General features: G+C 36.5%; 1 protein-coding gene across 1 annotated transcript; it reads left to right on the top strand.

The window, feature by feature from the left end:
* Positions 1-313: 313 nt before the first annotated feature.
* On the top strand, positions 314-13,022 carry ENDOU (endonuclease, poly(U) specific). The gene is made up of 11 exons (XM_053457730.1): positions 314-514; positions 5,012-5,131; positions 6,372-6,419; positions 6,967-7,026; positions 7,764-7,943; positions 9,301-9,448; positions 9,671-9,870; positions 10,355-10,468; positions 10,792-10,898; positions 11,645-11,787; positions 12,552-13,022. Exons 1-11 carry the CDS (start codon positions 439-441, stop codon positions 12,661-12,663), a joined length of 1,308 nt encoding a protein of 435 aa, XP_053313705.1. The 5' UTR covers positions 314-438; the 3' UTR covers positions 12,664-13,022.
* The last annotated feature ends 821 nt before the right edge of the window (positions 13,023-13,843 follow it).

Genomic DNA, 13,843 nt, shown 5'->3' with positions numbered 1-13,843 from the left:
ATAGGGCAGTAGGGCTCTGGACAGAGGGAGGTGCAGCCTTTCGCTAGACCTAAGTCAACACCACCTATGTAAACATCACCGCATGTCAGACTGAAAAAAATCTGTGTGTGTGCTTTAGGTTTATGTAGTGTATGTATGAGAACAAATGTTTGCATGTGGTGTAAATCGTACCTTCTACATCTGGCATGCAAGGGGTTAAATTATTGAATAATCAAATAGTTCTAGGCAGGGATAATGGGAGGTGATATTATAACTAGAGGATGATGCGCTCAACTGGGCTGGTATCTTATTAATCACTGTTGTGTCTCAAAAAAAGGGCTTTTATATTTACAATAACTTCCTCCTTGAGAAATTAGCATTTAAAACCTCACCCTTCCACAAGCACGTCTTAGTATTATTTAGAATCAGAGAAGAGTTAGGGGAACATCTGCATCCACAATGAGGAGCCCGCTGGTCTTCCTTCTTTTCCTTGTAATCGGTGGCATTTTTGCTTTTGAGACATGTCCAAGTGACAGTAAGTATCAAAATCATTTAATTAAATGAAGACTATTAAATATAACTAAAAGTAATCTGTTTTGGGGAAAATCATTGCTTAGTTTTTTCATAAGCTTATGTGAATCTTTTTTTTTTTATAAACGCTAATATTGGAATTAAAAACCAGTATACTTATATACTTGTTTTAACTTGTCATGGAGTTTCATACTGTTTTGAAACTACTTCAAGTCCTGGCTTATTCTTAATGGGATATATTAATCAGGTGCTCAGTGTTGGGGATTGTAAAATCTCTGTGTTGTACGGCTTCATATGTAAATCAGAATATAACAATAAATCCCAAGTATACAACTAACATCTAATAGGAAGGTAGAAGCATTAGCGAGAAAGTATGCATACTTAGAGTGGCTTAAAGATGGCTCAGCCCTGTAATTATTGTATGCTACAGCTTATACTGTCGGTCAATAGAGAAGTAAACTAGTATGTTATCGTATAAGCCTTTAGGATTAGCTTGTATAAATAGCCTCTGCTCTTATCATGAATAGTAATGTGTACTATAGTGTACATACGCACAAAGATTTTACAGAGTGTGAGTAGATAATGTACCTCTATTACAATAAATACAATGTTGACAGCAGTGGCATGGACACACAGGCATTATAGTACAGAATTAGAAGAGGGATCTGCGGTTACAAATTTATAATCTATTAGGAAGTTCAGGAGAAGTGAGACAGAAGGTGTTGGACGGTATGGATGGCAGGTACAGCACAGTAGATGAAAACCACATGAGTATTTTAGTGTTTAACTTGTTACAATGTTTCAAAGCTAAGCAGGAGATTGTTCAATTAATGTAGAGGTCATATTTGTCTTGTATTAGTTTCGGTTAATATCATGGGCAGGGACGGAGTAGGAATAACGAGGCGGCCTTGGCACATTAAGGCCAGCCGCCACCTAAGCACAGCTAAAGGCTTGCACACTGTGTTAGCATGCGGCTGGGCATAACTAGCCGATCACCGATGCAAATGGATTGATGCAAATGGATTGAAGTCGGACCGCATTTGCCCGGTGTGCCAGATGGCCAGTCTGGGCCTGATCAAGGGAATCTACCATATTTATGGCTAGTTTAGCTTAATTGAAACTAATCATTCCACTACTTTAATTTCTAATCTATTTCTAATACTTGAATTCATAATCTTCCGTGGCATTTGAAGCACTTACATGCCAGCATGGGGTTTAGTATTTCTTTTTTCATTAGTCTGGATAAAAAAAACACACAACAAAACAAAATACAAATCAGAATATGGCTATACTTATTTCTCAATAGAAAAATAGAAAAAAAGAGATAACTTTTGTAATAAGGCCTTTTAAAAAGACATCTAGATTCAGGACACTGTTCAGTTAATACAGGAAATAACTTAAACATAGAAATACATTTCTAACTATAAAACAACTTCCGATGACTGGTTTGAGAATTTTACAGCAGTTAAAAGCGAACAAAGTTTCCAATGGACTTGTACATTTTGGTTGTTCAGCCTCATATAGTTCACCTTAATGAATAGCAAAGTTAAATGTGTCCTGTTTTTTCCTATTTTCCAATAAAGGCAATTCTTGCATTTTTTTTGGTGAGAAAATATGGTGCTGTATATATTTAAAAACAATAATAAAATTATACATAATAGTAAATGGGATAAATCATACTAACGAACACTGTGAATAACTAGGTCGATATGGCTATTTTACATTAGAACGTTTATTGTAAATAAATAGCCCTGCAACAGGATTGTTGTATTGGTGCATCCAGTAGCTGCGTAATTGTGTAATTGTCAGTACTCCAGAGTCCTTCTCCTGTCCCCAGTTAGAGAAGAGCAGCATTTGGACACAGGCAGCCTGGTTACGTGGGGCTCGCTGCCAAGGGGTGAGATGCGTTACTCTGCCCTACATACTGATAATAGTGCAGGCTCCAGCAGTCTCTGTCCAGCTGTTCTAGCAGATGGGGCCTGAGGTCTCACATAATGACATTTCCCTGGTGGTTCCTGCAGCAATGTGTAGTATAACAAAAAATACAGTGGTTTTACTGTACATCCATGGTCCAAGCTTCAATGCAAAGTCTTACTCCACCAGCACTGCCCATGTGTTTGTAGACTTAAGTCTCAAGAAATCAAAAGTACTGACACGTGACACCTATACATGCATCCTGGTCTAATCACAAATATTGAAGGATAGAGGTTTCTCAGCATCTATATTTCCTATTTACTACAATTAATGCAAATTATGCATTATGGTTTCAACATTAATTTCAGTTGGTTCCAAAAGAATGGTAGCTGGGAGGCAGGGAATGTAACTTCTTGAACCTACCATGTCAGGTCCTACTATCTTGTAACGCAGATTTTTGGTCAATGTTCCTGGACAAGCGCAGATACAGTCTGTCAAGTCTGTAAAACTAGAACCCCACAGTCAACACGGCTAAATCCTCTAAGGTTAGAGAGAATTAAATTCCTGGTTATGTTAAGAAATGTTTTTTCATTTTTGAAGTTAAGACAGTTAAGATGTGTATTTCATTAGTTATTTAAAAAGACAACACGATGGTTTTCAAGAGAATGCAGGACTTAATGGGATAAAATAATTTTAACCTCAGTTCAGGTAATGTTGACCATGGGAAAAAGTGGTGTTGTAAAGGAACTTTTAACCCTTTAAAACAATAGTGTATAGATGTTTAGGTATGTAAATATGTAGGTACTGGGACGCGTTGATGGGCTTTGGTTCTTCTTTCATGAATGAATTAGTAAAATAAAAATAAGACACTGAGGGGTTCAAGGTCAGTAGTGGATGGGACATAGATTTAGCCTCACCTAAATATTCAATCTATAAAATATGGGGTATATTGCCTTTACTTTAATTATTGTACTGTAAGCTATAATGTTCTAACAGTCTGTGCTATCAATATACATGCATACACTACACAAAAGGTCTTGCAAACAACTCTGGCAATAATTACATAATTAGACGAGTTTCTAGAAGAAAACATTCCAGATCACTTAATTCTGGACTCAGCCATGTTGCGTAGGAAAGGGACATCAGCGCACAAGCTTAAGTCTCATGAGCACTTTGGTCTCTTGCATGCTGAGAGGTACAAAGTGATCTCTACTTGGGTTGCAGGGAAGACACTAAGATCCTTCCTCTGTTATTCCTGCCAATTTGTCAACCAGAGGAGACTGCTGAAAATAAGCATTGACTTTAGATAAAGCCAGATTCTAGATATGGCCAGACCTTAGGTTAGAAATGTACAGCCAAACCCAAGGTTGTGGAAATAGTCAGATGATGTCAGGCTGTCGGGGTCAAACAGGGTTAATGCTGGGGACCAGCTCTTCTCTGTGACAATTTGAGAGCAGCTTACATGTCTAGCCTCATCAACTACTTTAAACTTTATAAATCTGTCTTTTACGTGGAGGGTACACCCTTGCTCCTTGATCTTTTAAGAGCTACAAACAAGGATGTAAAGCTTGTAACACTTATTGATAGAAATCCCTTTTATACAAAGGACATATGACATTGTTATGGTTTGTAACTTCAGTTTTTACAACTTGCTACAACTAAGTTTTTTTTATTATACTTAGTAGTAAATGGGTAAAAGAAAAGATCAGAAAATTAATACTTGCTTCACCAAACCAGGAGCTGATTGAATTGCCTGGAGTTGAAACATTTCAGTTCAGTTCATAATCATGCATTATGGATAAAAATCCTCGGTAAGCTACTTCAGCAAAGTGGGTTGAAGTAGCCTTGTATAATGCTAAGATAAATCTAGAATATCAAACATTGATTTAACTACACTTTATGCAGGCCAGCTCAGCCCTTCTAGCATTAGATACAGGCTGGTGAAACGTTAACAAAAGTAATACATTTATATCTATATATAAATATATATATATCCTCTATTATATTCTAATTAAAACACTTTAATGCGGACAATAGCTGATTGGTCCCTTTAAATTTCCATGTTCTCCCTTTTTAAATACTGTGCATTTGGCCCATGACCCCTCCCTCCAGACAACCCAATACCCCCTCCCCCCGCTGGGCTAAACAGATCTCTTGACAAAAGTTCTGGTTGGGGAGGTCTAATGACCTTTCTAGCGCCTGATTGCTTTAAATGGCGGAACTTTCCTGCTATTGATTGGCTGCTTCAAGCCAACCAGTGGAGAAAAATGGTGGACATTGGAGGAGGTGCTGTAGCTTCTCCCTAAGGTAAGTAATTTAATTAATGGCAGGTTTTGGGCAGGTTTAAAAGATGTATATTAAAGTGCTTACAAAGTGATTGTCTGCTCTGGATATTATTTCATAGTACCGTATCGTTTACTCTGTTTTAGGAACACAGTCGTGTAATAGGCACCATTGTTCTTTGGTTCTATAATAATGCATGTTATGTTTATTTAAGGTAACTATTTTAATCCTTAAACAACATTGCATACGTTTATTTAGTGTATTCAAAAGGAAAACACATGACCTCTTTCTATTCTGTCTGCAGGTTGTGAGGATTCATGCAAGAATCGCTGTGGTCACAAACCGGACAAGTCTTATAGCTGCCAGTGCAATGAACACTGTGAGAGATTCCATGACTGCTGCAAAGACTACCATCTGTGTTTGTGTAAGACATTACAAGCATCTGCTCATTCCTATGGAAATCTCACACTGACCTGCTAACATTATTAATTGATGGGCAGATTATCGATCTACTGGCTGACTGTAAATACATTGAAAATTAAATGCCAATAATCCCTGAACCATTAATTATGAATAATAATAGTGTTCATGTTCTGCATGCCACTTTCACATTCTCGATTTTGATTTCTTGAAAATCCTGAGTTGAAACACTGAACATATAGATATCCTCTCTCCCTCTCTCTTCCTCCTTTCTTACTTTCTTCTGATTCTACTTCTTTTTTTCCCTTCAACTCTTTCTTTACCACTCTTTCTTCATCCCTCCTAATTTCTTTCTTTTTCTTTCTTTCTTTCTTTCTTTCTTTCTTTCTTTCTTTCTTTCTTTCTTTCTTTCTTTCTTTCTTTCTTTCTTTCTTTCTTTCCTTCCACATAGTTTTGACTCTATTCTATTCTATTGTGTGTCATTACAACTCCCCCTAGTGGCCTGAACCAGTAACTCCGAAATGCAGTGCTATAGAGTAAGATATAAAGTCACAAATCTAACAAGACCTCAGATGTCCCTTTTGTAACAAATGCTTATAACTAAATGTTTGAATTACATGGACAGGAAATTCAGTAACATGGATTAGTCATATTACATGTAGACATCCAATTGATTGATTGAAACATAGAAATATACAGCACTTAATTTAACATTTACTGTTACATGTAGGGGTTGAATCTGGAATAAATATAGTTTGTGTCCTATTCTTACTATAACTACATAACTTTCTTTTAAGAGACATTTATTATAGAGCATGGTGCAGGACTGCAGTGTTCTAGGTGAAGCCCTGGAGTATGAATGTATTTATTAAATGATGAGATATGATCACACTGTATGTTGCAAAAAATGAAATGTTATAAATAAACATAAAGATCTCTTTTAAGACTACCGGTATATTGAGATCAAAAATGCAAATCTGTTTTACAAATACTATATTAGCAACAACATTTCAAACAGAGACTTAAATAAAATTCTATGAAATGGTTCACTAAAGGGTTAATTAGCTTTAATTTTAATTCTGTAATATATTCTGTATGATTCTTTGTTATTTCAGAGAAGAAAAAAATCAAATTTTATTATTTATATATTTATTTATTTATATAACGACATTATTTTCAGTCTTGGGGTGAAATATCTATTTTTTCCATCTTAAATTACCTGTTTTGCTTGTTTTATATAACAGATGTGGACCCTTCTTTAAATGAAGTCACCCATCCCTTTGATGAATCAGGTAACTAGCGTTTCTTGTGTGCTCCCTTCAAATTTCTTTAGGCTTAGTTATATTACATTGGGAAATTTCTTAATAACTTATAGATATAGTGCAGGTTAGCAGTGAGCAGAACATTGTTGGACAATAAGCTTTGGTATTGGGCTGTTTTATTTGATTATTGGCATTGTATCTATAGTACTGAGAAAGACCAGCACCAAAATATAATATCTAACAATATTACAATATTAACAATGCCATCAACATGGATCAATCATACTCATACAGAAGGAGAATAGTTCCTCCTAATAGTTTTGCTAATAATATAAATGCCCCCAAGATCGTACATACATGTAGCTGCTTGATGTGGTAGGTGGAACAGATACAGCAGAGATGACCTTCCCCGTGAAAATAGATTTGCCAAACTAACCTAGTGTGGAAACGGGGACTGCATTGTCATTGTTTCATTTGTTTAATGTCCATGTGAACGGTCTACAGGTAAACCCAAATGGTGACTCCATTATATTTTACTTCTTCCTCTCTAAATATTATTTTTTATCTATTCTAACAGATAATGATAACGATAATGATAATGACTCTAATGAAGTAATCCGCCCTGCTGACAAAAAAGGTACAACTTTTTTCTTACTGAATTTGAATTTCAACTCCAATGCATATTTACTTCACAAAAGTGAGATACTCACTATCTTCCTATAAGCTGAATTCCGTAAAAGATAACTTTTCCCAATGGTCAGAGACCAAAACATTCATTCGTTGGGGATGTTGGATGTGGAGAATGAGAGACTAGTATCAACTACTCAAAGATACGTACTCAGGTGGACCTGTTCTATCATTTTTTGTATGTATGTATCAGAATCACTTTTTTTATACAAATCCTTGTTCCTGGGAGTTGTAGCTTAGGGGTTCAATAGAGGATGAAAGTTAGACACCTATACAGGTATAAGAGAGAATTCCAATAAATAAAACTTGTAGTCATAAATATTACTACTTAGTGTATGCGCAATAATTTATTTTATTTCTTGCGTTCAAGAAGGGGCCCAGTTAAATAGTTTTGCTTTGTACATCTAAAAGTCTGGAACCCCTATTTGTATCTGTGTGTGATTAAGCTGCCAGGAACATGTAATGAAATAGAATATTGCATCAGAGACACAAAAATCACCGAAAATGTGTTCTTCTGGCATTTTTAAATGGCGGCATTTATGTCCCAGCTGGGATACTTACAAAAGAGTAGCTTTTTTGTGGGATACCCTGCTTATTGTTATGATAGGTATTTTTAACATGTCTTAATTACCCCTAAATTGCCAAAGTATGTAATATCATTGATCATATTTTTAATTCTGCATTCAGAAAATACCTGCCAGGGAAGGTGTGGGGAGAAGTTTAACAAAAAAGACTCCTGCCATTGCAACAAGAAATGTGATAAATTCAATAACTGCTGCTCAGACTATAATAAATTGTGTGGCGGTGGCAAGAGCGATACTGTTAGTGACAGTGATAGCAGCGGCAGTGGCCATGAGAAGAACAAAGGTAAGACAGCACAGTTCTCCGAGAACCATACACAGACATTACACAGATCCAGGGGTGTGTGTGTATATATATATATATATATATATATATATATATATATATATAGGAAAACAGCATGATGCTTAATGCACAACTTTAAATGGTCCAATTGACACATAAAGGATGGTTATACCAATGCAGTAATGCGGTTAAAAAATGTAAAATTTTCAATGTGTAGATTAAGGCCAGTAATGACTTATTGAATAATTAGTTGATCCACTACAAAGAGTATTATTCCTATTGAAAGGGGCTAAACACTAGTGAGCTGATAAGCAAGGGTGGCACCCATTCCCTGGTGTGCACGATGTCTCTGGAGCTACTCTATATCATGTTACATGTACCTGGTAATTGTGCATGATGTCTTTTATGGGCTACATGGAGATTATGTCATTTTCCTTTAACAGCACAGCCGCTTAGTATAGAAAATAACCCTGCTCTTAAATGCTTGACCACTAGAAAGTGAAGACTTGGTTGTTGTTGCACCCAGAGCTGGACCTAGAATTGTTGGAAATGTCTTCCTAAAGGTCTATTATCCTTCAGCTGTTTGGAGCTCTAAGTGATTGTCTAGGCCATGTGTATGGCGTGGCTGGCCCCCCTTACAAAAAATTACTGCAGTTTTTCTGAAGTAATACTGCTATTTTTTGGACATGAAAAAACTGCAATGCTGCACTTTTACTGCAGTATTACTGCACATTTACTGCAGTTTTACTGCATTTGTACTTCACTGTACTGCAGTATTACTGCACATTTACTGCACTTTTTTTTATATTGCAAATCTACAGTTGTACTTCAATATACTACAGCTTTATTGCATTTGTACTTCCGTACAAAAATAACTGCAGTAAAACTGCAGTACAGTGAAGTACAAATGCAGTAAAACTGCAGTAAATGTGCAGTAATACTGCAGTAAAAGTGCAGCATTGCAGTTTTTTCATGTCCAAAAAACTGCAGTATTACTTCAGAAAAACTGCAGTAATTTTTTCACTGCAGCTCAGCAAAACCTACATGTTGCTCCTGATTCACAATACTTACAGGGACAGTCAGAGCATTGCAATAAAATGCATTACATGTCCTTATGTGACTCGTTATATATTTATTCCAGAAGAGCTCAATCACTGCTTTAACCTCTGGGCAATTTAGGTTGGAGAGAGAAGAGTCTCAGGAAACATTATAGACCTATATCAATACTAACTGCAATCCCCTATTGCTGCTTAGGATCAGTGTGTATGCATAGTTTCCTGCCTAAACTACTAATCTTATCTCTAATAAATTAGTAAATCCCACCATGGTTACATTTGGAACGTGTTATCCTTTCCAGGAACAGATATTAGCAACCAGGAGATAAAGGAAATCTCAGAGCTGATGTATAAATTGGATGTCAACAAGGCAGCGAAATCTGACATCATTTTAAACAAACAGAGCATGGCAGAACACACAAGAAACCAAGATGATCTAAGCGAACAGCCGTAAGTGAAGTCACAGCGGAAGATATACATGAAACATTGTATGATCTGTATAGCAGTTTCTAGTAACATCCTCACCTGCATATACAAATCTCCTCTTTTTAGACCAAGGTCAATACATTATGAATCCACATATCACCAGCCATTACTGGGATTGAAGGCGTTAATTTTGCTAATGTTGAATTTTTACTAGATACTTAATTCCATTTGCTTTTTCTTTCACAGATTATACCAGTATGTGAACGAAGATATATTTCAACGTCCAACCTATAGCAAATTTATCAAACTCACAAACAATTACATTAGAAAGACCGGTACAGCTGAGACCTATACAGCAGAAGAATTAAAGGAGCATCAAGATTTCTTAGAGGAGATCATGAAGACCAAGCTAATGAAAGAACTTTACAATTTTTTCCACAAAAAGGGTATGCCAACCTCTTTACTTCTTCTATAGGTTCTGCTAATATTAGCCAACGTTTGACAATGTTCAAAGAGATTGTTTACTTGTATGCAGCTGCTCGGTCATGTAACCCATTTCATGAAGCACCTGGAAGCACAGACCCTGTCCAGGTTTTACTTTCAGAGGTAGTTTGGAGCTGTGTAGTGAGGGACACTACAGGGGACAGGCGAGTTTCACATACTTCACCACTCAACAGCCCCGCTCTGTGAGTGTACATGGTCTACCACTTTGTAGCTTAGCAGGTACTCTTACTCCACTTTAACATAACAGCAGTTACAGTGGAAGGCTGCCGATGTAGCTGGCCAGAATCTGACTTTTGGCATCCTATGCTGCATTTAAAGTCACTGAGCTCCTCAGCACAACCCATTCTACTCCCAGTATCTGCCTATGGAGATGGCTGCCTCCATCTATGTGCCTAATTGTATACACTGGCATCTTTTTATATCTAGGTCTATACAAAACAGAGAAGGAATTTGTCGATGACTTAGAGAAGATGTGGTTTGGACTTTACTGCCGCTCATCAGGAGAAGCAGACTCCAGTGGGTTTGAACATGTCTTCATGGGTATGTGTGCTTTGTAATTTATCATTTTCAGCTGTAACTTATTATTTCGATGATGAGAGGCAGGGCCTGCCCTAGGGTTTCTAGCACTCCTGGCTAAGAATGTTCCCAAATTCTTACAGTCACTAACATAGGAAAGCACATCATGACGGTGCCCCAATAACGCAATATCCACCTTGTTCGCCTGCTTGGTACGGCCAATGCTTGCAGATAGGAGGCACTCCACGTTCCAGTTATGTTTGTGTATTAACACCACCTTGCCAAATACAGTTATTTTGGAACGCGAATGTGCGTAATCATGACAATCTTCACATGTGTGTTCTCAGGTGAAGTAAAGAAAGGCAAAGTCTCTGGATTCCACAGTTGGATACGTTTCTACTTGCTTGAAAAAGAAGGTATCATGGACTATTACAGCTATAACTATGATGGACCGGTGAGTTTTTTTCCAACATTTATGCACAGTAGGTATATAAAGTGGATCCTATAGTAGAACGTACTGTTAGTAAAAATACATTTGCTCCATTCATTGAGTCTAAGTGATTCAACTCCAATGTTGTTTGGACACATATTGGCTACATATTCTTTTTATCTTCTCGCTCTGCTTCTTATAGGCTAGTCAGGCTGCTTGTTCTCTGTGTGTTATTTTCTGTTTGCTGTGTCTTGATTACAGGTCATTTTAAGTTAACCATTCAACAGAGGGCAAATGTCAAAACCCCTGTTTGGTACGCAGCTTCTTTGTTCCAGAGGACAGCAGCAGAGCAAACAGGGCAATTAGATTTTGTCCTGAATGGCTGGGGCACAATTTAATTATAACGCTGCAGTGTCCTGTATTGTTGACACTTTAGATCTGGTGGTTCGGGAGGACAAATTAGGTTAAATTGGCTATGCCCATTGTGATGGTAAAACTTCCAAAGTCAGCTGCAGGGGGGGAAAGTTGAGGCTGACATGATGCCTGTCCTCAAACATGCATAATAACTGTTCATTTATTTAACTCCCTGTGGTTTTAACACTAAGCCTGTGTGTTCCAGAAATGCGAGTGATACCTTGCATTGATTTGGGACTGATCTGGGAATGCAAAGTTCATCCTGAAGGATAGTTTTCTGTATATCTAAGCCATTATTAAAGTGGGGTACCGTTATATATATATATATAACATTACATTTTTTTTTACTTTGACAGTGGTCAGATTACCCTGATCTGCTGGGCCAGCAGTTTCACTGGGATGGTTTCTATAAAGAAGTCGGCAGTCAGTTCATTGGCTCAAGCCCTGAATTTGATTTAGGTCTTTACACTCTTTGCTTTATATCTCGACCAGGCAAGAAGTAAGTAAAATATAGTACTCTACTTTATTAAATAATACTTATTTTATTCATATCAACTGTTGTTGCTTACCCAATTAAGTTTCATATTTAAAAAAAAAATAGTTTTAATGTATATATTTTAAAATGTAAAATTGACAGGAGCTACCATTACTTACAGTAACCATTCACTGGGATTAAAGATACTGTCCTACCTACTTTGCTGAACACAGCACTTTTGTAGCTAAATGTAGCATTAGAAACACAATTCTCAATACTGTCCAAACTGCCCTACATGCCCAACGTTTTCCAGAAATAATTTTTCATTCATGTAAATTTTGCCTCATTCTGATGATTGTGTCAAAAAGACATGCACTGTTCCAATTGTGGCCACAGAAACTTAAAAAACACTTCTTAAATAATTCTGTGTGATTAACTCTTCAGTGGAAATAAGACAATTACAGCTCTAAGGGTTAATTGCTGAATTGCATGGATGTTAAAACTCCCAGCCAGACATAAAGTCTACCAGGAACTGTACTGTAGCATAGATAGATAGATAGATAGATAGATAGATAGATAGATAGATAGATAGATAGATATAGATATAGATAGATAGACAGATTTAAATAGAGCTACTGGATTATGGTTAAAATGGACAAGACTGTGGGTAAACCAAGATGCCATTAGATTATATTCAAGCCTGCATTGATGGTTTTGGACAACATTCCATTGTTTTGTTTTTATAATAATAATCAGTTAATAATTGTTGTTTATCTTATCATTTGCAGGTGTAAAATCAGTTTAGGAGGACATGAACTCGGCATTCAAACCTACGAATGGACTAAAACCACTTATGGAAATGGAAAAAAGTACATTGGCACAGCTTACCCTGTGGTTTAAGTTACATGATGACAAAGCAGTGAAATGTCATAAATATGTCAGAAAACCTGGATGGTACACAGTAGTGTACATTTAACCAGCAGAAGGGCCTGGGAGTTCCAATTTATTTGTATCAATTAATGTGAATAATAGTTGATGTGGAGTTAATGAATTTGAAACATAACCCTGAACCTTATTTTGTGTGCTTCACAAATCGTATGTAACAAGGTCTTCAAGCACCATTTACATTACGAGCGGATCCATTATGTTCTCCTTTATGGTTTTCTTATGTTGGTTGGATGGTCTGTTTTTAAATGATAACATTTTGTATGTAATGCACTTTGGACAAAATAATAATAAAGACTATCTGTCTGAGCCTTTCCCTTGGGATGCAAGCAGCCTTAACTGTTACATCATTTAAAATGTGTTTCCCCTTCTAGGATACTTCCTGTAAAAATTGTCCCCAGTTGTTTCTTTCATGACCCCATTTATGGATATTCCCTTGGCCAGGCTAGTTAAAGACTTGCAAAGTAGAGTGTTTCAGAACTTTTTGGATGTCTTCAGTGGAGTTTTCCTTAGAGCCTATTTCTACATCTCCTCCTTATCTCCTTTGTTTGGCTCAACACAGATGACCTTTTGTTGTGGCCACGATCACTTGTCCCTTCACTTGTCCCTCCACTTCTGGATGTCCGCCTCAAACGCCTCTAAATAATAAATGAGTTCTGAAGACATCTCCTTTCAGATGCTGTACGATTGTGACCAATCTTGAGTAAAATGCGATTCAATGGTTGTACACTCCCGGGCTTCCCAAATTACTAAAGTTCCACAATTTTAATGCAAAATTTTCACATGATCTTGCCTTTGATTTTATGATTTTTATTAAAAATAATTAATCATGATATAAACCTATGGATTACTATAATGTCCCTTAAGAATTAGATTCTGGATGAAATAAAGAACTGGAGACTAATATTTATTATTTTATTTTCTCAAAAACACAGACCGTATTACATTTTTGATAGACAAGCACCGAGCAGTTGGTACACATTAGAAAATTGAATATCTCTCCAGTTAGGTATCAATGACACTAAATTATCTTTGTATGTCAGAGCTGATTCTTAACGTTTCCAACCTGAAAGAGCTTCATTATATGATATCAATATTTTAATAATATAGTGCAAAAATGAAACAAATCTTAAAC

This window comes from Spea bombifrons, chromosome 2, assembly GCF_027358695.1.
Source record: "Spea bombifrons isolate aSpeBom1 chromosome 2, aSpeBom1.2.pri, whole genome shotgun sequence".
Taxonomy (NCBI): Eukaryota; Metazoa; Chordata; class Amphibia; order Anura; family Pelobatidae; genus Spea; species Spea bombifrons.
Note: the sequence above shows the minus strand (reverse complement) of the source record. Positions and strands in the feature narration are given on the sequence as shown.

Bases quoted from the DNA above. Each gene is read 5' to 3' on its own strand.
- ENDOU (XM_053457730.1), top strand. From the start codon at position 439: ATGAGGAGCCCGCTGGTCTTCCTTCTTTTCCTTGTAATCGGTGGCATT. The intron at 5,132-6,371 runs GTAAGACATTAC...TTTATATAACAG, and splicing joins AGACTACCATCTGTGTTTGT to ATGTGGACCCTTCTTTAAAT. The intron at 11,788-12,551 runs GTAAGTAAAATA...TATCATTTGCAG, and splicing joins ATATCTCGACCAGGCAAGAA to GTGTAAAATCAGTTTAGGAG.